Below are 25422 nucleotides of genomic sequence, written 5' to 3' on the forward strand. Positions count from 1 at the left end.
TTTTTATAGTTTATTGCTTTTTTATTAAAGAATCACTTTGTCGTTATATTTCTTGCGTTAAACGGTTTTAAAAACGACTCGTTTGCAAAAAGATGCAAGCAAATTAAGCTTACAAACCTGCTTTAAGACAAAATCCCCCCACCAGTGTAAGTTTAATATGAATGCGTCGAGATTATAATAGCACCAAAACGTGGCTTTTACCATCGTGCCTTACGTACAATGGCATCTTCGGATGTCTGCTTTACATCAGTAATGCCAAAACCTTGTGTGTATTGCCTCTCCGTTAACATTACACACTCGTAACTAGAGTTTTAAGTGCAGTAATTAATAGAAGCTGCATTTGCAAATAAAAAAAATATATAGTAGCACGCAGTCAGTTTTCGCGGTAACGGAACTACAGCGATGGACAATGGAGCAGATGACCCACACATTTTAAAATCGTCGTTTGGTTGTGTAGACTGGATCAGATTCGTATACTATGGATGTCTTTTTATTTGCGCAATAATTGTCAAACATGCCCCGCGGCAAATCGACAAGCCGTTGTTTCATCTGCATGGTCGAGAGGTGAATATGGCCCTAGAAACCATTCCTCACAGGGCAGATATGGGAAATGAACAGTGGTTCATTGGAGAGAATGGGCTCTTATCTGTGCAATGTGGAATTTCTATCGCTGGTTTTAAGAGCTTATCGATGGAGATGAATCACTGCTCCACACTTAGTCGAGCAAGGGACTTAAAATGTGTTCGTACAGCAGGTTGGAACGATGTACAGAGTAAAAAAAAAAATAGAGCCCTTTGCTACTTGGGTGTCGGATCATCCTGCCTCTTGTGCTGGTAATTCAGTTACGACAGAATTGACAGTTACATGTGCCCGTGGTGTAAATGGTTAGGGGATGGACACGGGTCGTCGCTTGACCACCGCACGCGTGCCATGAGAAGTGCTGCTCGTGGCCACGTCGTGTGGATCCATCCCGTGGCGACGCTGCAGAGGAAGACTTAGAGTTCCTCCTCTTTCTCTGTGATGGGGGGGAAGGGGGGGAGCATGCGGCATGAATGTTATCGACCGAACGATGCCAGGTTGTTGAATAAGACTGACTTTCCACGATAGGCATGTTTGAATTTCCACCACCGGCTCAAGGCCACCGATGTATAGCGACTTGATGCCCGATGTACAAATACGAAGGAGGCATCGTCACAGTGATGTCCTCTGCTATCCCTGACGCAATCGTCTGGCTCGAACACCTAAATGTAAATGTATAGTTGTTGCTGCATTCAAGGCCACTCACTGGTGGCTCCTGGTGGCCTTTGGTGCGGCCCTTGACAATACACAAGTGAAAACTCCCCCATCATCGTGCTGTCCAATCCAATGGTTTAAAATGTGCGGCGGTCCTCACACTGATAATGTCTTTTCGGCGAAAGCACCCCCCCCCCCCCCTCTGAAAATTAGTGAAGAACACTGCTAGACATCAACATCGGCCATACGAAAAATACCATTGGAGATGAGCACAAGGAAAATTATTATTTGAGCTTGTGATGCACAGCAGAAGAGAGATATCCAAAGTTTAACCAAAATGTTTCATCCGATGGCTCTTCGTGCTAAGTGTTCAATGGTAGAATTGTGCTCATCGTCTAGAGGTGCGCTTGCATTTAGATTAAATCCATGTTTAGCTGTTACCTGCACTACCATCTCTGGCCGCCTGGGGTCTCGTATTGACTGGAGTTCCTACCTACAGCAAATCCACGATTTCAGCACAACGTTGAGACTCCTGGCAAACAAAAACCCTTACTGCGCAGATGTGGAAAATACAAGTGAGGTGAGGGAGATGATAGTCGAGGGAATGTTGAACGAAAGATCTCCAACAATTGTCTGGAGTAGGCATTAAATAAGAGGGGTTCAGAGAGACGTTGAGTGGGGATGTGTGGGGACGAGCGAGGTCGGCGAGGAAGAATTGGGGTGAGGAACGGCGAATGGAGGAGAGGGGGAAATCGGGAGAAGTGTTGGGGAGGTGAGAATGGAAGAGAGATGAGAATACGTGGACGTGATGAATGGGGAATGGGAGTGCGAACAGCTGAGGGGAGGTGGGGAGGGAAAAGCCAGAGGAAATGAGAGGTGAGAAAAGGTGAATGGAGTTGAGGTGCAGGGGATGTTAAACGGCGTGAGGAGCAGTGTCGGTGAAGATGAGGTACGAATCTCGGTTTGTGAGACGTAGGCGAGAGGAGGTGATGTGTGCGTGTGGGATCTCGGCGAGGATGTGACGAGGTGTGACGAGGGTGTCGCCCCCCCCCCCTCTGCCACTCACGGGTGGCTGTGGAGTGCTCCCTGGGGATGAGGTCGGCGCTGGCCGCCACGTGGATCGAGCCGACGGCGGCCGCCTCCCCCTGCGAGTTCTTGGCGTGGCACTCGTACTCGCCTCCATCGCTCTCCAGCAGCGGGGAGATCTGAGGGGAGACGCGAGACAAAGACGCATCGTACACACGGCGCTCTCCCGCCCATCACGGGGAGATCTCTATGTTGCATGTGTGGTGAGCGTGGCGTGTCGTTTGAAAAGTGTGGCGTGTGTTTTTATGTTGAACTTCTTTAGAGCCATACGTAGCCAACCGTGCGAATCGGAGGTGCGGGGGAAAGACAACAAAGCAAACCCAAAGAGCAGCTCTAAACGAATGAGTGCAGTGCGATTGGCTTGGTGTGTGTGTGTGATGTGGTGTGGTGTGAGTGGTGTGGTGAGTGGTGTGTTGAGTGGTGTGAGTAGTGTGGTGTGATTGGTGCGGTGAGCACGGCTGTGGGTCGGTGAGTCTCACGTGAGTGGGGTGTTGAGAGTGGTGTGGTGCGGTGAGGGTGGTGCGGTGAGGGTGGTGTGGTGAGGGTGGTGTGGTGAGTGTGCGAGACGCACCAGCACCCATCCCGTGACCTCGTGTTTCTCGGGGCCTCCGCGCGTCTGGATGGCGAGGTTGTCCCGATCTCCGGGCAGAAGCTCCATGCGCTCCACTCCCACGGCGCTCTTCACGATCTGCGGGTTCAGGCGCGGATTCAATCACTCGTCAATTCGTGGTCAACAACAACGAGAGTCATGGTCTATCCACTGGTGGATGAAGGTCTCCCCATAGTCCTGTGGTGGTGACAAAATCAAACTTCGGGTTTATTTTGTTGAACCAATTTGAGATTTCAAAGAGACCCGAGGAAAGTCGCATTTGCAATGGTGATCGTCTCACTCCTGTACTTGAAACGATGTCATTGTGGTATTTCAAATATTATAGACATACATACACGCAGCCTCATCCACATAGTCACATCTCTCCAGGTGCTGTGGCACCACAATCCAATTCACTCCTGCATAATAACATGTATTATAACCATATTACACACATCATCATCATCATCACATCCCATCACTCCTGGCACGGTTGTCTGGCTTGACCACCTGATTGTGACATTGTAGCAGAGGTGTGGACTCGAGTCATGTGACTTGGACTCGAGTCAGACTCGAGTCATGAATTTGATGACTTGCGACTCGACTTGGACTTGCATAACAATGACTTTGTCCCACCTATGAGATGTGGACTCGAGTCATGTGACTTGGACTCGAGTCAGACTCGAGTCATGAATTTGATGACTTGCGACTCGACTTGGACTTGCATAACAATGACTTTGTCCCACCTATGAGATGTGGACTCGAGTCATGTGACTTGGACTCGAGTCAGACTCGAGTCATGAATTTGATGACTTGCGACTCGACTTGGACTTGCATAACAATGACTTTGTCCCACCTCTGAGATGTGGACTCGAGTCATGTGACTTGGACTCGAGTCAGACTCGAGTCATGAATTTGATGACTTGCGACTCGACTTGGACTTGCATAACAATGACTTTGTCCCACCTATGAGATGTGGACTCGAGCCATGTGACTTGGACTCGAGTCAGACTCGAGTCATGAATTTGATGACTTGCGACTCGACTTGGACTTGCATAACAATGACTTTGTCCCACCTATGAGATGTGGACTCGAGTCATGTGACTTGGACTCGAGTCATGAATTTGATGACTTGCGACTCGACTTGGACTTGCATAACAATGACTTTGTCCCACCTATGAGATGTGGACTCGAGTCATGTGACTTGGACTCGAGTCATGAATTTGATGACTTGCGACTCGACTTGGACTTGCATAACAATGACTTTGTCCCACCTCTGCATTGTAGTTGTTTGCTCTGCATCGACATCAGCCGTACACATGAAGAAGAATAAGATCTCGAGATTGAAAACTCGATTTCTTTGGAACTTCGTTTGTGTTTAGTTGTCCTTCCCCCACACCTCCAATTACCACGGTTGATTGCGTACGGTGCAAAAGAAGTTCAACATACATACTAAACCGACTAAAATAAATTATCAGTCATCTCTCCACTGCTGGATAATTGCCCCCTTACACTGTCGCCATTCCTTACATGGTGAAGCTGGGTTTTATATTATTTTAATGCTTTCATAATAAACTTTTCTCGAATTGTAAATGTTGTGGGTTTATTCTCCAACACGACGGGTGTGCTTAACTGGAAGCCTCACCAAAGACTTGGCAAGAGGGTCCTGCCAAGTCTTTGGTGTTTTGTGTGTGTGTATGGAGTGACGCTGTTGGCCGTGAGTACGTTAGTCCCGATTCGTGCGATTTGAAGGCAATTTGCCTTTTTAGAATTTCAGCAGCACTTAGTGGCGATTTCAGATTGTGGCGTCCGCCACGCTGTCGATCAAGCGGTGATTCACCTTTCCTGCAGCCTGTACCCCCCTTTGAGTCTCAGAAAGGGCATCTTGCACTCCCACCCCCCGGGGCTTGCGTACACCCCAGGTGAAGAGCCACTGCTCTCGTTGTTGGCCTGGGGGGCTGATGGCATCGCTTCCCTCTGGCTTAGCGTTGATAATTATTGGAGAGCAAAACAACGCCTCGTGGTGACACAACGAGTTGGAGCTCTTGGTTGTGGCAAACTGCCATGAGTGGGTTTGGGTTGAGTTTGTGGAATGCTTTGGTGTCTAGACGCAAACATTTCGGGCTTAACACACCGGCGCGTGAGGAGTTCATGTCACCCACGTGTTTATTATGTGTATATACTTTTTGGTTCTTTCGGTAAAGTCACGTGATTTATTTTGTTTTATACCTACGTGACTTTACCGAAAGAATCAAAAAGTATAGATTCCTGCAGTCACGAATGCTTCAAATCAAGAATGTTTATTATGCTTTTCGATCCAAAAAATACCAAAATCTGAACTAATTACCAATTTGTCGTTTTAGATACGTCTTTATGGGAATACAGTACAGCATTATGTAGTCAGTAATTTGCTATTGCAGTCATACTCGCGATTTAACAGGGTGATGGACACACAATTATTGGGGCTACAATGTTAGTGAAATCTTCAGAAGCACTTTTTTTCCACACATGGGTTAGACACACCAGGACCTACAAACACACACCAGGACCTACAGACACACACCAGGACCTACAGACACACACCAGGACCTACAGACACACACCAGGACCTACAGACACACACCAGGACCTACAGACACACACCAGGGCCTACAAACACACACCAGGGCCTACAGACACACACCAGGGCCTACAGACACACCAGGGCCTACAGACACACACCAGGGTCTACAGACCAGGACCTACAGACACACACCAGGGTCTACAGACAGACCAGGACCTACAGACACACACCAGGGCCTACAGACACACACCAGGGTCTACAGACACACACCAGGACCTACAGACACACACCAGGGTCTACAGACACACACCAGGGTCTACAGACACACACCAGGACCTACAAACACACACCAAGGCCTATAGACAGACCAGGGTCTATAAACACACAAGGGTCTATAGCAGTGTTCTTGACTAATTTTCAGAGGGGGGGGGGCACCTTCGCCGATGAAACATCGGTGTGTGGGCCACCACACATTTGAAAACATTTTGGGGTTTGACAGCACGATGCTGGGAGGGGGGGGGGGGGGTGTTTCCACATTTGTTTATTGTCGGGGGCCGCACGTCAGGGGCCGCACTAAAGACCACCAGAGGCCGCCAGTGGCCCGCGGGCCATGCAATGAAGAGCCACTCTTCCATAGACACACGCCAGGGCCTTTAGACACACACGCAGACACGCGTGGCTGGTGGAACAAAAAAAAAGTGAGGGTTTTTAAAAAAATTCTATTTAACTAAAATAATTCATGGTTATTTCTTTGAACATAAAACACGAATGCCGTTGGGGAATGGCCCCCGCTCCCAAGGCCTATTGAATCGTCGCTGCACCACTCCCCCGCGATATTAGCCGAGGACATTGAGATCCGAAACGGGGGGAGGGGGGGGGACAACAACACGGGGACGTTGCTATTTGGGGGGAGGAGAGGGCGTTTTCAGTGGCCCCCGCTGCGAGGGGGTCCTTGGGTGGGGGGGGGGTCACTTTTTAGAAGCCGCTCGACGCTCCGCCTTTGTTTTTGTCCCGATTGTGAGTGGGTTTATTCGCCTGTGAAAATCTACCCCGAAGAGGCAGGGAGACGGAGACCGAGACGACGGAGAAGAAGAAAGAGGGCGGCCCGCGGGACCAATCTGTGGCCTTCATCGTGGAGTCTCAAGCGTGAAAAATGTGTCTTTGTGGTGGCTTTGTGTCGTGTCTTTGTGGTGGCTTTGTGTCGTGTCTTTGTGGTGGCTTTGTGTTGTGTCTTTGTGGTGGCTTTGTGTCGTGTCTTTGTGGTGGCTTTGTGTCGTGTCTTTGTGGTGGCTTTGTGTCGTGTCTTTGTGGTGGCTTTGTGTCGTGTCTTTGTGGTGGCTTTGTGTTGTGTCTTTGTGGTGGCTTTGTGTCGTGTCTTTGTGGTGGCTTTGTGTCGTGTCTTTGTGGTGGCTTTGTGTCATGTATTTGTGGTGGCTTTGTGTTGTGTCTTTGTGGTGGCTTTGTGTCGTGTCTTTGTGGTGGCTTTGTGTCGTGTCTTTGTGGTGGCTTTGTGTCGTGTCTTTGTGGTGGCTTTGTGTTGTGTCTTTGTGGTGGCTTTGTGTCGTGTCTTTGTGGTGGCTTTGTGTCGTGTCTTTGTGGTGGCTTTGTGTCGTGTCTTTGTGGTGGCTTTGTGTCGTGTCTTTGTGGCGGCTTTGTGTCGTGTCTTTGTGGTGGCTTTGTGTCGAGTCTTTGTGGTGGCTTTGTGTCGAGTCTTTGTGGTGGCTTTGTGTCGTGTCTTTGTGGTGGCTTTGTGTCGTGTCTTTGTGGTGGCTTTGTGTCGTGTCTTTGTGGTGGCTTTGTGTCGTGTCTTTATGGTGGCTTTGTGTCGAGTCTTTGTGGTGGCTTTGTGTCGTGTCTTTGTGGTGGCTTTGTGTCGTGTCTTTGTGGTGGCTTTGTGTTGTGTCTTTGTGGTGGCTTTGTGTTGTGTCTTTGTGGTGGCTTTGTGTCGTGTCTTTGTGGTGGCTTTGTGTCGTGTCTTTATGGTGGCTTTGTGTCGAGTCTTTGTGGTGGCTTTGTGTCGTGTCTTTGTGGTGGCTTTGTGTCGTGTCTTTGTGGTGGCTTTGTGTTGTGTCTTTGTGGTGGCTTTGTGTCGTGTCTTTGTGGTGGCTTTCAGTTGTGCGTTGTGTGTGCTCTGGAATGTGCCCCCACTCCGCGCTCCCAGCAGAGTGCGAGATGTTAACTACCTCGCCTGGTATACAGGAGGCCGTGGGTCCGATCTCGACCCTGACGGCTGCTGTGTAGTTTAAGTTTGCGCGTCTCTCTCTCTCTCTTCCCGTGGTCGCGTGGATTTTTCTCCAGATCCTCCGCTTTCCCCTCCACATTTAGAATCAACATCACGTGTTGAGAGTATTTGGCTGCTATACATTTCCACACGATGATAAGCCACTTCGTTGAGCTATCATTTGTGATAACCAGGTCTCTTCTGAAAAATATATTTTTAAGCTCAGCGAGTCTTACGCGGTAAAAGTAAAACATAGTTTCGTTTCACCTCCCATCCACACGTGGCTGGATTCTAGTGCGACGGATCAACTTGTGAACATGTCTCGTTGGTAATTGCGAGACGGCGCTAGCTTGCTATGAGAGTGCCAGTGCAGAGTATTGGTCAGGACTTGCCGTTGAATGCTGGTAGATTGTTGTACACTATGCCAAGACCAGCCCCCCCCCTCTCTCTCACGAAGACAAAGATACCCCGTATAGCCTGAACAGACTGTTGGGGCAAGTGCTGTTAGCGAGCACCTATGAAGGCCGGCACGGCACACGAGGGGGTTAGTTGGCCAACACCTCGCCCGGCCGCCTTTTTATCCTGATTAGCGATGTTTACACACCGCACCGTGTACTCATTTAAGGCTGAGTCGATCAAGGAAAGGCGCAGTACCAGTTACACTATTCACCACTCTTAATGACCATGAGCTAGATAACTAATTCACGTCACCGAGTTCGCAGTGCAGTACGCTAATCACTAAACCACCACTCCCCAACTGCTACGCTGCGCTATAATTTGCACGCACGCAGAACGATGCAGACCAAAAACTGGAACATTCCTTTATCAGAAACCATGCTGACACAAACATACAGTAAACGAAAGTTGCAGGCAAAGAGAAGGCAGTTAGATTATCATGACTGGTTTATAGTTAGAAAATGATCCCAAACTGGATCAAAACGCCACTGCATTTGTGCTGGGATTGAAGAGAAGCCGGCACTTCATGGTGTGGGGAGACGACTATAATGTTTGCCGCCAACGATGATGATGATGGAAGTGGTAGTGGTGGAAATTGACTGGAACATGCTCCGGAACGCGTGGGGAGAGTGACAATTTGAACCCGACTGCGTTATGGAAGGAATTAAGGATTCATATTTGTTAAAATTTGACTTACAGATTGACCCCTAGACTAACAGAGACATCCACAGACAAGCACAGAAACCCACAGACGCGCTCAGAGAACCAGAGACACACAGAGACCCACAGACACACACAGAGACCCACAGACACGCATAGAGGCTCACAGGCACACACAGATACCCAAAGATGCGCACAGATACCCACAGACAAGCACAGAAACCCACAGACACGCTCAGAGAACCACAGACACACACAGAGACCCACAGACACACACAGAGACCCACAGACACACACAGAGAACCACAGACACGCATAGAAGCTCACAGACACACACAGATACCCAAAGACGCGCACAAAGACCCACAGACACACACCGAGACCCACAGACATGCACAGAGACCCACAGACACACACAGAGACCCACAGACACGCTCAAAGACCCACAGACACACACAGAGAGACCAACATACACGAAGCGAAGCTCTACCTCCTCGCCCTCCTCCTCCTCCTCAGATCTAGTCTATGGTCCAGATTGAGTGGGGGTGGGGGGAATCATTTCTGAGTTCCCAAAATAATTTCTTCCTATTTCCAGCCCTGGGAGGAGGTGGTGAGGGAGATGATGATGACCATTGAAGGTGATCATTATCACGACACATAGTTGTGGCGAGTTATTCGATAGTGACTGAGATGTGGTCATGTAAGAAGGGGGGGGGGAGGTGTAAAATATCTCACGATGATGGCTTTTGCGATTAGCATCGAGGAACACGGCGGTGGGAGGATGGCACACGTTGGTGAGGGGTTGTATTCGTGAGGAATCTAAACGGTGCTTTGATCCGATCCATCACAGGTGTCTCTCATAGCTCCGACAAGCCCGCGCACGCTTGCTAGCCCAGGTCTTTGCCAAGAGCTCGATACATTAAATAAAACCCGCGGCACGCGAAGGACATTACACACCAAGTGCTTGCCAAAAATGAACCACGGTACCTCGCTGATCTCTCAAAGAGCATCAATCATCACGCGAGCTCCGGCCATCCTCACAGCAGCAGCTTTTGGTTGGCCATCGAACAAAGATGGTCGCCGCATCACGCGCTTTCAGATGCTCTTCTGCGGCCGTCTGGAACGCTCTTCCTTCCAATATTAGGAAGCGACTGGAGCTATGCGCTTTTAAATCTAGATTGAAAACTAATTTCGTTAGAACTGCTTTTTGTGTTCAGCTTGTTGTCCTTCCCCCGCACCTCCGATTAGCACGGTTGGCTACGTACGGTGCGAAAGAAGTTCAACATACATACATACAACACTGTACGAACGTTGTTTAGGACAGTGCGGGGTACCAAGTTTGCGTGCAGCGTGTTAGCGATCAGACGCGACCGTCGGCCGGCCTTGTAGTGGTACGTTGAAGATCCTGTTGCATCATTCGCAAGAGTTGCATCACTGTGCGTGCCGGGTCATTTAGACCGAATCCTAAAGGTGTAACAATAATGATTCCCCGCCTCCATGAATCAATTAATCGTCATGATTTAACTCGCTAATCGATTCTTGATTTGTCCTTGTAGAGTGTTGGGAATCTTTTTTGATACAAATATCTAGGATCTAAAAGTATGATGAAGCCAAATTGATTTCTTTGATCAGATGAGCATTGAGGCAATGTTCATTTCCTGTTCACAACCCTAAGCCAGTGGCGCAAAATTCCATATTCCTATGGCAGTGGGTCTATTCATCATCTCCACAAAGTGGTACTCGTTTTATCGATCACCAAGTGATGATGGGTTGAGCCAACCCGCAGCCAAGAATTGAACTCGCAACATTCCGAATGCAAACCGCAAGCGCTACCGCCGACCGTGACTGTGAGAATACGTTTCATTGTGTCTGTCGCGCAAGAAGCAACACAATGCTCGCATCCCGCTCCAGGCCACCACCAGTGAGGATTATCTGCACCGGTCATGGGCCTCCCGTAGGTCGACTCAGCCTTAAATGAGTACCTGGTGCGATGTGTCAACATGTGTAAACATCGCCACTGGGGAGACAAAGGCGGTCGGGCGTGATGTTGGCCACCCACCCCCTGGTGTACCGTTCTGGCCTTCATAGGTGCTCGCTAACAGCACTTGTCCCAACAGTCTGTTCAAGGCTATACGGGGGATATCTATCTATCCATATATATAAGTCAAAAATTGTGGCTTTGTGTGTGGGTTTGTGTGTGGGTTTGTTTGTGGTCGCGCGCTTTCAAACAATTTGGCTCTCCAACGGTGGTGTTTACGTAAAAAAGCATAGCCAGGTACCACACGGTAAGTGCCGCCGTGAACAAGCGCTATTCCTTTTTCACATCTGTCAACTTTACATTTGATTAATTAGCAATTTAGTGCGATTTATGCGCGCTCGCTTTTTATTTAATTATTTTTGGCGCGTGCACGACCATACCAACTCACGCGCCTGCGCCTTTGGTGGGGGGGGGGCTCATGCCAAGTCGCACGTCTTCGGTGGGAATGAGGGGGTCATTTTCTTTTGCGTTCAAAATGCTATTAAAATATACTAAACGCTCAGGTAAATTCTTCACTGTGTGATGTCCCCCCCACCCCGACGCGTGTAGTTATTACTACTATACAGTCGCTAGATGTTACTGCAGAGCGGCCGGGGAGATCGTGGCTGGGTGGGGGGGGGTCAGGGCTAGCAGCCCAGCCCCAGCCTGCCAAGGTGCCACCTCGGCCAGCTGGACAATATAGGCGAGGCCGGAGGCTCTGCACGGGACTAGGCCTCACCACGCCACTTTGTCAGTTGGATACTTTGTGCTATAGAGTCGATAAGTACTGCTATATAGTCAGCATGTACTACTGTAGTGATAGCAGGTACCACCACAGTCGGTATGCACTGCTGTAATCATAGCAGGTACCACCAGAGTCAGTCTGCACTGCTGTTAGATTTTTAAGAGTAGGTTTGAAATATTTTTTTGACCCGGACAACGCCGGGTACTTCCCGCTAGTTTGTCTATATAGAGTGATATAGAGTGTACAGTGAAATCATCTACAGCGAAGTGGATTTAATTGGATGTTCTTTATAATTATGTGACGCTGAGAAATCTACGTATATGATATGAATTGCAGTGGAAAATAATTGGGTTAAATAATCTATAGCGGCTTACAAAAAAAACCTAGGAAAACAACTACTTACAAATTGTAAACAATTGATTATTTGAGCATAAGAATATATTTTCATTTCACTCCCCACACCAAAATGCGAACCTTGTAACTGACTGACAAAACGATGACCGAGTTTGCCTCCAGCACAAGCCTGCCACTGTGTCTGAACTGAGGCTCCGATTGTTCTGGAAGTGCGCAATTTTTAGATGTTGTAATCGAGGCCTACGAAAGGGAATTGACTTTGGTTGAGTCTTCCGCAAATGCTGTTGTTTTGCAAAAATCCTCCCTGTATCGTGCCCCCGCCCCCTCCTCAACTTCCCAGCAGCCCCTAAGAAACAACCACTGTTCCCCAGGGTCAAGCAACCTCTGTTCTATATTTAAGAACTTGACGAATTTCTCCCACTCTCTCTTCCCCCCCCCACCTCTCTGTCTCTCTCTGCCCCTCTCTGATTGAGTCCAGATTGGAGGGCAATCGTGTTGCATGCAAGAACACAAATCGTCTTGTTTGAGCAAAATTCCCACCGCTTAAAATACCACCCTAGTCCCTGGCACAGCAACGGTCTCTCAGTAAATATGTCGGTGGCCGTGACCTAAGTGGAACAAGCCTGCCACGAATGAATCACCCACGAGCGGTTTATTTCTCTGGGCGCCTGGTACCGTAGCTAAGCGGAAACGGCAGTAATATTAGGAGCAAAAATGCGAATGAGGTAATGGGCAGTGAGTATTCCAAGTCGAGATGGGATAGCCAATTATGTAAGTGCCATAATGGAATGCCCTACCGATCGTCGTCAGCATTGCTCGACTGAGAGCGCGGCGAGTGCTGGGGAAAAAAAGGTCTCACCCTCCGTTCTCGCGTGTGACGCTGGACGGGAGGTGATGGGCGGTGCCTGGTGACGTCACCAGCTGCATTGCGCTGGCCGTGGCTTATGAAGGGGTGGCCCCAATTTGTAAAGAGGGCCACAGACGAAGTACAACAGTCGATGTAACTTTGATCATTTTACTCGTTCGCTTACATTGACTAAATTGGCTAATCACGCCTAATCTATCAGAAGGGCCCTGCCAGGCCTATCGACAATAACAATAACACTTCACTTAGAGAGCCCCATTCACAAAAGTCACTCCAAGGCACTTTGCAGTATAAATACGTCGCGATTAATTTAAAGTTCTGTTTGTTATTTTAAGTTGTGTGTTTTTGAGCTTCGTGGGAGATCGTTCGTTGTCTGCTGACCCCATCAGCTGGGACCCCCATCCCTCCCAGCCATCCGTGCTGTAGACTCCCTGCCCCTGTGTTCAAGAGCAGGTTCAATACCTTTATTTTTTACCCCTCTCTGTAAAATAACTATGGATGTTGGGCTTCGTTCGCACTGTACGTAGCCAACCGTGCTAATGGAAGGTGCGAGAGAAGAACAACAAACGAACACAAAAACAAGTTCTCAAGAAAATAGTTTTAAATTTATAATTAATAGTGCATAGCTCCTGTGGCTTCTTAATATCGGAAGCAAGAGCATTCCAGACGGCCGCAGAAGCGCATCTGAATGCGCGCGATGCAGTGACCGTCTTTGTTCGATGGTTTTCCAAAAGCCTCTGCGTCTTGAGATGCAGTGCCATTTATACTCGGCTGTATAAATCCACATTTGTATGTGCACTGCATTACGTCGATTTCAACAGCTGCAGGATTTCGCAAAAGGCAAGAAGCAAGTGAAGGCGACGTGCAGTGGCATCAGCGTCGGTCACGATGACATCTCGGTGTCACAGCTGTCGCGACGACGTCGCTGGCTGGTGCCGAATGCGACTCGCTCCCCGGCACGGAGCGTGACCGCGAAACCCGACGTGGATCGGTCCAAGTTTTTGCTGGGCCCTTGGCCAAAGTTGCATAACGGGCCCCCTATTTATTTTTGTTGCTTTAAATAATGTTTTTTTTAATTAATTGACTTAATGCATTTCAGTTTCTACTGTTTTGTGTGAAAATAGTTGAATGGTAATTATTGGAAATAATTGGCTTCATACTGACCGCATTTATTTATTTGGAAAATGCTTTTTAATAAAAAAAAATACTGACCGCATTCACATTGTACGCATTGTAGCTCTTGTGAATCACTCATTTAGTTCACAGCTTGTTAATTTGTAGACGAGAATCAGTGGTCTTGAATTGAGACCTGTATCGTTAGATGATGATAACAGTAGTGGTGTTGGTAACGATGATGATGAGCATGGTGATGACTATGACAGTAGTGGGGGTTAGCGATGATGGCAGTAGTAGTGGTTGTGATGATAATGTTGAAGACAATGATGGTGGTGGTTGTGATGATAATGTTGAAGTTAATGATGGTGGTGGTTGCGATGATAATGTTGAAGATAATGATGGTGGTGATTGTGATGATCACAACAGTGGTGGTAGTTATGATTATAATGAATATGACAATACCAGACCCTGCATCCGTACACAATCCACCAACACCACCCACGCTGGTCTCATTCACTCACACTGCGCTGTTATCCCAACTTAGCGACTGCCCTGGCGGTTTGTGGTGGGGGGGTAGGGGGGCTTGAGTTTCCCACGCTGGGCAGGGTTCGATCTGACCTCTCTAAGTTGCTCAACGCTGTGTCTGGTTGTTGTCGGCATGTAACACAGGGCCCTTGTTGTGGATGGGCCCACTCAGTGCGTGAGTCATTACGAAATTCGGGCTGCTCTCGCACGCACGCAGGCACCCTGGCCACACCCAGATAGATTATAATGTCGAACGGCCACAGTGCGCGAGTCCGGGATGCCAATCCTTCCACTGGCTCCCACTCCAATCCCGGATCGAATTTCAGCATCGCAGTTTCCTTTTTCAGGATCTTCCATGGACTCGCTTATGCCTGCCTATCTTCTCCCATCTCATTCTACTCCCCTCCACGCATTCTCCAACCTCTTCTCTCCCATTTCACTCTACTCCCCTCCACACACTATCCTGCCTCTCCCCTCTCATCTCACTCTACTCCCCTCCACGCACTCTCCTACCTCTTCCCTCTCATCTAACTCTACTCCCCTCCACGCACTCTCCTGCATCTTCCCTCCCATATCACTCTACTCCCCTCCACGCACTCTCCTACCTCTCCCCTCTCATCTCACTCTACTACTCACCACGCACTCTCCTACCTCTTCCCTCTCATCTCACTCTACTCCCCTCCACGCACTCTCCTACCTCTCATCTCACTCTACTCCCCTCCACGCACTCTCCTACCTCTCATCTCACTCTACTCCCCTCCACGCACTCTCCTACCTCTCATCTCACTCTACTCTCCTCCACGCACTCTCCTACCTCTCATCTCACTCTACTCCCCTCCACGCACTCTCCTACCTCTCATCTCACTCTACTCCCCTCCACGCACTCTCCTACCTCTCATCTCACTCTACTCTCCTCCACGCACTCTCCTACCTCTCATCTCACTCTACTCCCCTCCACGCACTCTCCTACCTCTCATCTCACTCTACTCCCCTCCACGCACTCTCCTACCTCTCATCTCACTCTACTCCCCTCCACGCACTCTCCTACCTCTCATCTCACTCTACTCTCCTCCATGCACTCTCCTACCTCTCATCTCACTCTACTCCCCTCCACGCACTCTCCTACCTCTCATCTCACTCTACTCCCCTCCACGCACTCTCCTACCTCTCATCTCACTCTACTCCCCTCCACGCACTCTCCTACCTCTCATCTCACTCTACTCCCCTCCACGCACTCTCCTACCTCTCATCTCACTCTACTCTCCTCCACGCACTCTCCTACCTCTCATCTCACTCTACTCCCCTCCACGCACTCTCCTACCTCTCATCTCACTCTACTCCCCTCCACGCACTCTCCTACCTCTCATCTCACTCTACTTCCCTCCACGCACTCTCCTACCTCTCATCTCACTCTACTCTCCTCCACGCACTCTCCTACCTCTCATCTCACTCTACTCCCCTCCACGCACTCTCCTACCTCTCATCTCACTCTACTCCCCTCCACGCACTCTCCTACCTCTCATCTCACTCTACTCCCCTCCACGCACTCTCCTACCTCTCATCTCACTCTACTCCCCTCCACGCACTCTCCTACCTCTCATCTCACTCTACTCCCCTCCACGCACTCTCCTACCTCTCATCTCACTCTACTCTCCTCCACGCACTCTCCTACCTCTCATCTCACTCTACTTCCCTCCACGCACTCTCCTACCTCTCATCTCACTCTACTCTCCTCCACGCACTCTCTCCCTCTCCCCTCCCTTCTCTACTCTCCACATGCGCTCCACTCCAGCAACATAAATTGTGTTTGCTCAGTGGGAGGTCGCCCATTGTCCTCTGCTGCCCCCTAAGTCTGGAACTCCACACAGTGGAATCAGTAGAGAGTGCGAATTTCAGTGAGTGCAGGGTGCGGGCAGGACACAGGCCAAAATGTGATGAATGGTTTAGTGAAAGTGAGTGTAGTATTCACAGACGAGTGTACTCGACGTCGTAGATGAGTGTCGTGTGCAGGCAGATTGGGTGTGCAGTTGAGTAGGTGAGTGGCCAACACACCTTGTTCCAGGTGAGGGTCGGGGTGGGGATGCCGATGACCTCGCAGCTCAGGTACACCTGCGATCCCGTCACGTTCCACACAATGCGGGGCGGCGTCACGATGGAGGGACCTGCAGAAGAATTGAAAGGAGCGTGACATTGCCACCAGTGGCTCAGGGTCGCGAATGGCATTCACGGCCACTGCTCACCTGAGCATGGAGACACCGTGCGGCCTGACAAGAACACTGTGCGCACAACAGCGGCCGTCGCTCATACGTGGGTAGTCATGTCGCCGCAGCGCTCGTGCCAGGCTGGGTGCACTCACAGGCCACGTGAAATGGCGAAGTCACGGGACAGACCAAAGTGTTGGGGAGTTACCGCCCAGAGTGACTGGCAGATTGATGCATCACCCACATTCACACACGCTCCAAAGGAAAAGATCCCCCCTATAGCCTCTTACATGCTGTTTGAGCAAGTGCTGTTGGCACCACGCCTGGCCGCCTTTGTCTCCACAACACTGTTGATTACACACCCACCAAGTACTCATTTGAGGCTGAGTCGACCTCGGGGAAGCCCACTACCGGTTGAAAAAACGTCACTGGCGTTTGCCGTGAACAGGAATTTAACTCGGCCTCCTGGTACGTGCCACAGCGTGCCAACCACGGCACTACCGCTCCACACACGTGTATAGATGCACATGCCAAAAACATATATGAACACAGTTAATTGCATATAATTCAGTGTATCGATACAGATCATGTATCTATTCATTTTGTATGAACCCGCTATGATGTGTGAATCAGAAACACGGACTTAAAGCTGAATACGTAGTTATATGCGAAGAGGGAGAGATCTTCAATCTGTGAATGACACTGGGACGCAGAGAGCTGGTCCACGTTGATCAGAATATAGACATTCCATTGACTGTCAATAAAAGTAGGCTTGGGCAGGACACATCATGGCTAGAAGCGATGGTGGTGGTGGTGATGATGATGTCTGATGCACGAGACAAGTGACTGACTGACTGCCAAAGGAGGGAAACGCGTCCCGGAGGACGACCGGCATCGAGATAATTTCCTGCACAGAAAGGAAACATGGATCGTGGCATCGCAGGAACCTATGATGGATGGAGAAAACTTGTGGAGGTCTTCATACAGCAGTGGATTGACCATGGCTCACGCTGAATGCGGCGCTTTGACTTCGTGAAAAAGGGAGGCATGAACGTAAATCCTCGATTTAAAATAAAGAATAAAGTACCACATAGCACTTGGGAGGTAGTGGGAGCGGAGAAGCCACAGGAATGGGAATAACTCGCTCTCCCGTACAGCAGCCCAGCCCCTTCCCGCACAGACTTGTCTCTGCGCCTGGCCAAATACAACTTCCCTTCAATTATTGCAACTCCGTAGCCCCCTTGGCAATCCACAGCTGGCTCGGGGACTTCCACGTGCCGTGCCGCTCATGGAGGTTGTTGGACCATGCATTCGTCGCCACGCTGATCGCTTAAGGGTCACGTTCATTTCGTTTCACCCAAGTGCGAGAATTCCAAAGGGGACCGGGGATGGGTCTCATTGTATGCTGTGTGGTGGCATCAACGGCATTGGCCGTGATGACCTATTGACCTTGACTCTTAGCAAACTGTTAATAGTTCCGCCGTATTTGAGCGAAGTTGTCGCCACACACGCCGGCGCCGCGCACTTCCACTCTTCGTCCGCGTTCTCGTGCCACGCGCAATTTTCGTCAGGTTTACACGTGCGCGTCGTCGTAGATGTATCTCGAGTCGCTCTGTCATCAACACGGGGCTCGTAATTACCCCCATCGCTCGTGCGACACCGCCGGCCTTAATAGGTGCTCTCCAATGGCGCTTACACGAAGACACTTTTAACGAGTTACAGCTCGTAAAATTTGACAACTTTAATAAATAAGTGATGTTTGTTACTGGCCGCTTGGCGATTTGGGCCATTGCTCAGCAACCGTGGGGAGACTTCCTCCACCGAACCCCCTTCCCCCCCCTCCCATCAAGATTCTTGCTTCTCGCACAAGAAGGCGTGCAAGAAGCTACGTGCGTGGGTGTGCAAGAGAGAGAGAGAGTGCAGTGCGGTGTGTTAACACGCGAGTGTTATTGTGGGTAAGCGGCAATGCAGCGGGTTAGCGCGCACACTGCGCTCCGAACCCCGGTGATCCAAGTACGATTCCTGCTCACGGCCCAACATCATGCGGTGACGATTCTCTGAACCGGTCCTGAGCCTGCCCTACGTTGACTAAGCCTCAAATGAATACCTGGTGCGATGTGTAAACATCGCCACAAGAGAGACAAAAGCGGCCGGGCGTGGTGCTGTACTGGCCACCCACCGACCTCTCTTGTGCCGTGCTGGCCTTCATAGGCGTTGCTTGCTAACAGCACTTGCCCCAACAGTATGTGAGGCTATACGCGGATCTTTGTCTTTGTACGTGAGTGAGTTCCTGCGATGTGTTTATACATGTGTGGGTGACAGTGTGTGTATATAGTGTGTGCGTGTGTGCACTCGTGTTTGTACGAGAGCAATGTAATTGCACTTGTGTGTGCGGATTTAATGACAGTTGTGGAGAGAGTGGATAAGTTTCCGTAGTGTGCTTATGACCGGCTCCGGTTTGGCAGCCGAAATTTCACTCCGAATCAGTCGAGCGGAATTATCGTTTCATGAGCTGCACAACGCTGTGCGATAGCTACCTGGCATGTCCCTTCAAACAAAGCTCCGGGTCTTCTCGGCCACAGTTATGCCCTCACTTCTTTATACTTGCGAGACTTTGACACCTCGAAAGGAACATTTGCGCCCGTTTGAAACACTCAGACTAGCCTGCCGACGATTCATCCTGGGTTTAACCAGACTGGATTATGTGAGGAGCTTACAGAGCCTTGAAGGATCTGGATAAAGTCCCACCAGCTAGCTTCTCCGACAAGCTGTAGCTGCGTTTGCGGGGTCATGTAGCCCGAATTCCCAGCCACTGCATGCCCAAGCAGCATCTGTTTGGCCGGTTAGATGGGGCTAAACGGGCACGGCACGGGCGAGAGAAGAGATGGACTGATGTGGTACAGAAGAATGTGGAGCTGATTGGACTTGCCGATGACTTGCACCAGCAGTGTCGAGATCGGCCTCTGTGGAGGAGGCTCGTGAAGGACGCTACTGGGGAGTTGGAGGCAGTCGCCCTCCAGCAACAACGGAGGGGAGAGCAGCGACGCTCACAACAACGAGCGGAGCGCTGGGCGGATAAAACGCAAAAAATTGGCAAAGTGGGGAGCACAGTTGGTACATCTGCCAGTCTTCTATGTCAATAAACCCATGGCACCTGGGGCTCTATCCCGTGACCTCCTGCAAGTGGGCATTCGACACCTCACGTGGCCTCAAAGTGCACCCAGCCTGGCACAGGCGATGTGGTTACGTCACCGCCACTTGATAATGTCTGTATGCATGCATGTATGTATGAGCGAGCTACGTTACGAACGAGCACCTAGTGCCATGTGTATATATCGTCATGAGAGAGACAAAGGCGGCCGGGCGTGGTGCTGGCCACCCACTCCCTCGAATGCCATGCGTCAGCATTCATACGTGCTCGCTAACAGCACTTTTATTGCATATGAGGGTATGTGTTTATATACGAGTGTGTATCAAAGTGTGGGTTTGTGAGTGTACGAGCGTGTGTTTGTATACAAGCTTATATATCTGTTAACGCACTGGGTTACAAACCCGGGGTACCTCAGTTCGATTCCCCGGCACGCCTAACTTAACCAATCCAGAACCTCCTAATAGGTCGACTCAGCATTAAATAGGTAACTGGTGCGGTGTGTAAACATCGGCACTCGGAAGACACATGCGGGTTGTCGGGCGTGGTGCTGGCCACCCAACCTCTCGTGAGCCGTCCCGGCCTTAACAGGTGCTCACAAACAGCACTTGCCCCAAAGGTCTGTGAAGGCTATAGGGGGGATCTGTCTGTTTAGGGCCGTGCGATGTGGATACATTCTGCCGGAGTGGGTGCGTGGCAGAGAGAGACGGAGACCTTACATGGCCAGGAATCTTGAGCTATTTCGCCTCTGGGCTCTTAGGCGATGCAACGCCCCCCCACACCTCACCCCCTACCCCACACCTGACCCCCCACACCTCACCCCCTACCCCCCCCCCCCCACACCTCACCCCCTACCCCACACCTCACCCCCCCCCCATACCTCACCCCCTACCCCACACCTGACCCCCCACACCTCACCCCCTACCCCACACCTCACCCCCCCCCACACCTCACCCCCTACCCCACACCTGACCCCCCCACACCTCACCCCCTACCCCACACCTGACCCCCCACCCCCCAACAAAACGATATCCCGAGCAGGAGAGTTTGCCCTCCCCCCACCCCCAAAATGTGTACAAACCTTAGGCGGTGAACTACTGGGTGGTGATGATGATCATGACGGTAGTGGTGGGTTCAATGATGATGACAATACTGGTGGGTATGATGAAGATGGTTGTGATGATGGTGATAATTTAAAATGGTTATCGTGATGATGACAGTGATGATCATGATGATGATCAGGACCTGGATTTGGTCAGTGGACCAGACTTAAATCTGGTTCCACCTAACAGGTGGCAACACTTTAGTGGCATCAATGTCGTTATCTCATCAATAAAAAAGCAATAATGGGTTTGAAACATATTAAAATGGTTATGACATCCACATTTGATGTCGGTTGTTTTTGTTCTGATTTTGTTTCATTCTTGTATTCTGTTTGACGTTATTTCTTTGGTGTTGGTGTGGCCTGGGACTGTTTTGCTGCCTTACCCAATTTGGGAAAAAAATCGGACTCATTAAATGAATTAATGTATATCTTACTTATTTATATTTAGTGACTTGCTTAGCATTTTCTCTATTTAGCACATTCGTTGTTTGTCGTTTCATTCTTTGTTGTTGTAAACCTGCCGACCCGCCCCGTACTGGACATCTGTCAGGGGAAGGAAAAAGAGCTTCACAGCTCATCGGATTCCTCCTGCTGCAGTCTCAACAAAGATGCTGATTCTAGATTTGAAGCTTTCGTGACTGCAAGGATTCATACTCTTAGTTCTTTCGGTAAAGTCACGTGATTCTGGTCACTTCTGCGAAGGAGTCTCATTGGCCAGAGTGACGTGGGACTGTTCTCCTCCCTGTGCCTGCCTGCAGCGGCAGCGTCACCTGGTTGGCATGGGCCCCTGGTGCAAAGGAATTAAGTTATAGTCCCCTGTCAAATTGCTCTTCGTAGCCCCGGTGCTTGGTGTCACTCCGACCGGCCCGTGGGCCACGGTGCCGTTGCACCGCCTGCGCACTCGATAGCCAAGGCCACTGCTTGCCCGCGTGTCTTGGCCCATTTGAATGCCGCGATCTGCTGGGCTCGTAGCCTTGGGCTGTGTTCAGGTGCGCGGGAGGCATGCGTGGAATGTCGCAAGGCAAACACGTTGGGTTAGATTTTGCTTTTTTAGGAAAAGTGTTTCGAGTGTTGAAACGCGTGTCAAGAACTCTGTTTGCTGACACGGTTGTCAGCAAAGCTTCTCTAAAAAAAGAAAGAAATTGGCCCAACAAATCCAAATGTCCAATTGCAGGACTCATCATCACCACCATTTGATCTTAGCTCTTCCCCTTGGTGCAGCCGAGTCCATCGAGGACCACTCGCACAGATTCATTACTACCACAACGTGGCTTCAGGTCTCCCTCTTGGTCTCCCACTTCCACCCTGCACACGTGTCCCACCCACCATCGCAAAACTCTCCCCTTGATCACACCAACAACGCTTTCCTGCCACGTTCTATGAGCCACGGTGACGGGATGTTAACTACCTCGCCTGGTGTGCAGAAGGTCGTGAGTTCGATCCTGACCCTGACGCCTGGATGATTGCCGTTTACTTGTTCTATCCGTGGCCTCGTGGATTGTTCTCCAGGTCCTCCGGGTTTTCCCTCCACATTTAGAAATATGCGTTTCGAGTATTTGGCTGCAATACATTTACACATGCTAAGCCACTTTGTTGTGCTATCATTGGTGGCCAGGTCGCTTCTTAAAAAGAGATGTACAGCATCAGTGGGCCTTACATGGTAAGTAAATAAAAAAATATAGTTTAGTTAAAAAATGTTCAACTTCCAAGTTGCCCACCCGATATTCTCCTCCAACCTGCACACGCGTCCCCACCAATCGCAACCCTCTCATCTCAATGTCATCCATAATGCAACGGTCCCACGCCATGAGCAGCATGGCATACAGGGGGGGGCTGGGAGGTTGTTGGCGGGAGGCCTTGGCTATGAATTTACAACCCCGAGAGCGAACGCAACTTGACATTTGCGCTCTGCCTTCCCCGCCCCTCGCTTTGTGTATTCGCACAGTGGGCCCCGTGCAAGGACTCGCCGTTTAGCAGCAGACAGCTCAGGTTATGTAACATAGAACACCCCCCACATAGATAGCACAACCCCTACGAATAGCGGCGGCAACAGCACAGCTCAACTTACGACCAACGTCTTGCACGGTGGGATATTAAACTGCCAAAAACAGAGTTTTAGCGACGCAGTCCAACCAAAGTATCGCGTTGACCCTCCGTGAGATGTGATGCACGTACTGTTGTATACGCTTCCGACAGTGACTGAAACAGGCGACATTGCGGTCGTAAGCGCTTTGTATAAACACCTCCCCCCAACCACCAACCCACCCACCACGTACACCCGGCAGTCAACAATAAACTGTTTAAATCTTAACTCGAGTTATGTAACTTCCAGGCGGCAGGCACACGTGCCCCCGGGCACGCATGTAGCAGGCATGACCGTGCGTGGCCTCGGAGCCTCTTGGGAAGTCTCGGAGGAGCCGTGATGAAGATCACCTGGCTCGCGTCTTCCCCTAAAATTATACAGGTCCCTCGTCTTTGCCCTGAATCTCCACCACTGACGTGGCTCTAAAAATCTGGTGGAATGTTGGAGAACATCGAGAGGATGTCCCGAGGCAGTTTATACTGACCTCGCCGTGGGATGATGTACCCATGCACGGCGCCACGGTAGCGCGATGTTTACTACCTCGTCTGGTATACAGGAGGTCGTGCATAGAAACGTGCATTTAGAGTATTTGGCTGCTGTAAATTCTCACATGGTAAGCCACTTCGTTGAGTTATTATTTATGAAAAAGAGCAATATAGCTTAGTGGGCCTTACCTGGTAAAGTTAAAATAGTAAATCTAATAGTATATTATAGTTACCCTTTCCCCACCGATTCAGTAAATTGTTACGATTTAAGGGACATACGATTAAAGAATAGATTCCTCGTAGTCTCGTTTGTACTCGCTCATCTGTCGTTTCCCGTTACCCTAGATGCAACATAACCAGATTATTTGCTAATTATTTACATAAATTGCTAATGATCAATGAGTCTAACGCACATGTTCTTAAACGCGTCTTGTGACCATAAGAATGCTTTTTTTTTAAAAGTAGCATTGGTTCAACACAAGCAAACTGCACCGGTTTTAAAATCCAGCGTCTCATCAGCAGAGTCACGCTTGTATGTAAGTATGTTGAACTTTGTTTTCTTTCGCACCGTATGTAGCCAACTGTGTTAATCGGAGGTGTGGGGGTTAGGACAACAAACTAAACATAAAAGGCAGTTCCTAAACATGATAAATAATCAGTCAAAAATCTGCGTCACCAGGTAAAACAAATAAAACAAAATATTATCTTTGATCAACCTCGGGGCTTTCAGGACCAATGTGTTGCAGTAAGAGGGTTGGGTTTCAGGAAACCTGCCTCTGCCATTGGCCACGATCAACCGAGATCCGAACCCAGACCCAAGTGAGGTAAGGTCACCTTTTGGCATAGGGTCCCTGAATGGAGTTCAGAAAGGCTGCGAGTGATGTCAGGGTCCAAATGCATGGGAAGAAAGGGGCCCAAGATGTATGTGTGTTGAACTTCTGTCGCACTGTACGTAGTCAACCGTGCGAATCGGAGGTGCAGGGGAAGGACAATAAGCCAAGCACAAACAGCAGTTGTAAAAAAAATGTTTTCAATCTAAATAAAAATTTACATAGCTTCAGTGGCTTCCTAATATCGGAAGGAAGAGCGTTCCAGACGGCCGCAAAAGCGCATCTGAACGCGCATGATGCGGTGACCATCTTAATTCGATGGCCAGCCAAAAGCCACTGCTGCGAAAATGACCGGAGGTGGCTGTGGTTGAAAGCCCAGAATGCCCGGGCACTTACACGACTCCAGGCCTGTTGTGTATGTGTTGTTTTCCCCACTGAAAACCAGAACCATGTCAACGGTGACATAGCAACAGCTGCTATACCAAGAGGTAATCACGGCGAATAACTGTTGGTTTCAGCACACCTTGCTTTCGTTTCTTTCCTTCTGCCAGATACCTCTGCTGTGGCACAGTTGACATTCAACCTCTTAACATCTCCACTCACAGTCTCATCACCACCACCACCATCATCGCCATGTGACTTTAGGTAATTTTCTTCCCCTTGGTCAACGAACTCGGGGGTGCCACTCCAATGCCCGGTAATTATCTGGCATTCTCCTCCCTGTACACGTTACCTCACCCATCACACATTCGCCTGGCAGCCTTGTAAAACAAAAAAAATCCATCAACGCATCTGTCAGAAACCCTTGACCGTTTAATGAGAGTGAGAATTGCATAAAACATTTATTGCCAAACTCATTCACTTAATTTGCCTTCGTAGGTGGGGTCTTGTTGCTGCTGCCACGCGTGTCTTATCTGCCACGTGTTTGGTTTCATGCGTTGTAGATCGCTACGTGTTTAGGATGGCACGTGTTGTAGTTTTCCACGTGTGCTTAGGCTGCCACGTGTATGTGTATATATCGCTTTTCCATGACACGCGTGGAAACTTGCAAACGAGTGCCCGATTGCCGCGTGTGGCAACTTGCCACGCGCGCCTGCTTTCCACGCGCATCTGTAGGACACCCAACGGCGTGCGGCGACC

The 25422-nt window shown here is 49.8% G+C and overlaps 1 protein-coding gene across 1 annotated transcript in view; it reads right to left on the reverse strand.

The window, feature by feature from the left end:
- The window catches only part of IGFBP7 (insulin like growth factor binding protein 7), a 36643-nt gene continuing 11221 nt past the window's right edge, over positions 1 to 25422 (reverse strand). Inside the window, exons 3-6 of the mRNA XM_078861351.1 lie at positions 16483 to 16592; positions 2891 to 3007; positions 2300 to 2438; positions 1 to 1015 (exon numbers count right to left, since the gene is read on the reverse strand). Coding sequence (XP_078717477.1) covers positions 996 to 1015; positions 2300 to 2438; positions 2891 to 3007; positions 16483 to 16592 — 386 coding nt within the window. The 3' untranslated portion in view covers positions 1 to 995. The remainder of the gene's footprint in view (positions 1016 to 2299; positions 2439 to 2890; positions 3008 to 16482; positions 16593 to 25422) is intronic.

Source organism: Lampetra fluviatilis, chromosome 12 (assembly GCF_964198595.1).
Source record: "Lampetra fluviatilis chromosome 12, kcLamFluv1.1, whole genome shotgun sequence".
Taxonomy (NCBI): domain Eukaryota; kingdom Metazoa; phylum Chordata; class Hyperoartia; order Petromyzontiformes; family Petromyzontidae; genus Lampetra; species Lampetra fluviatilis.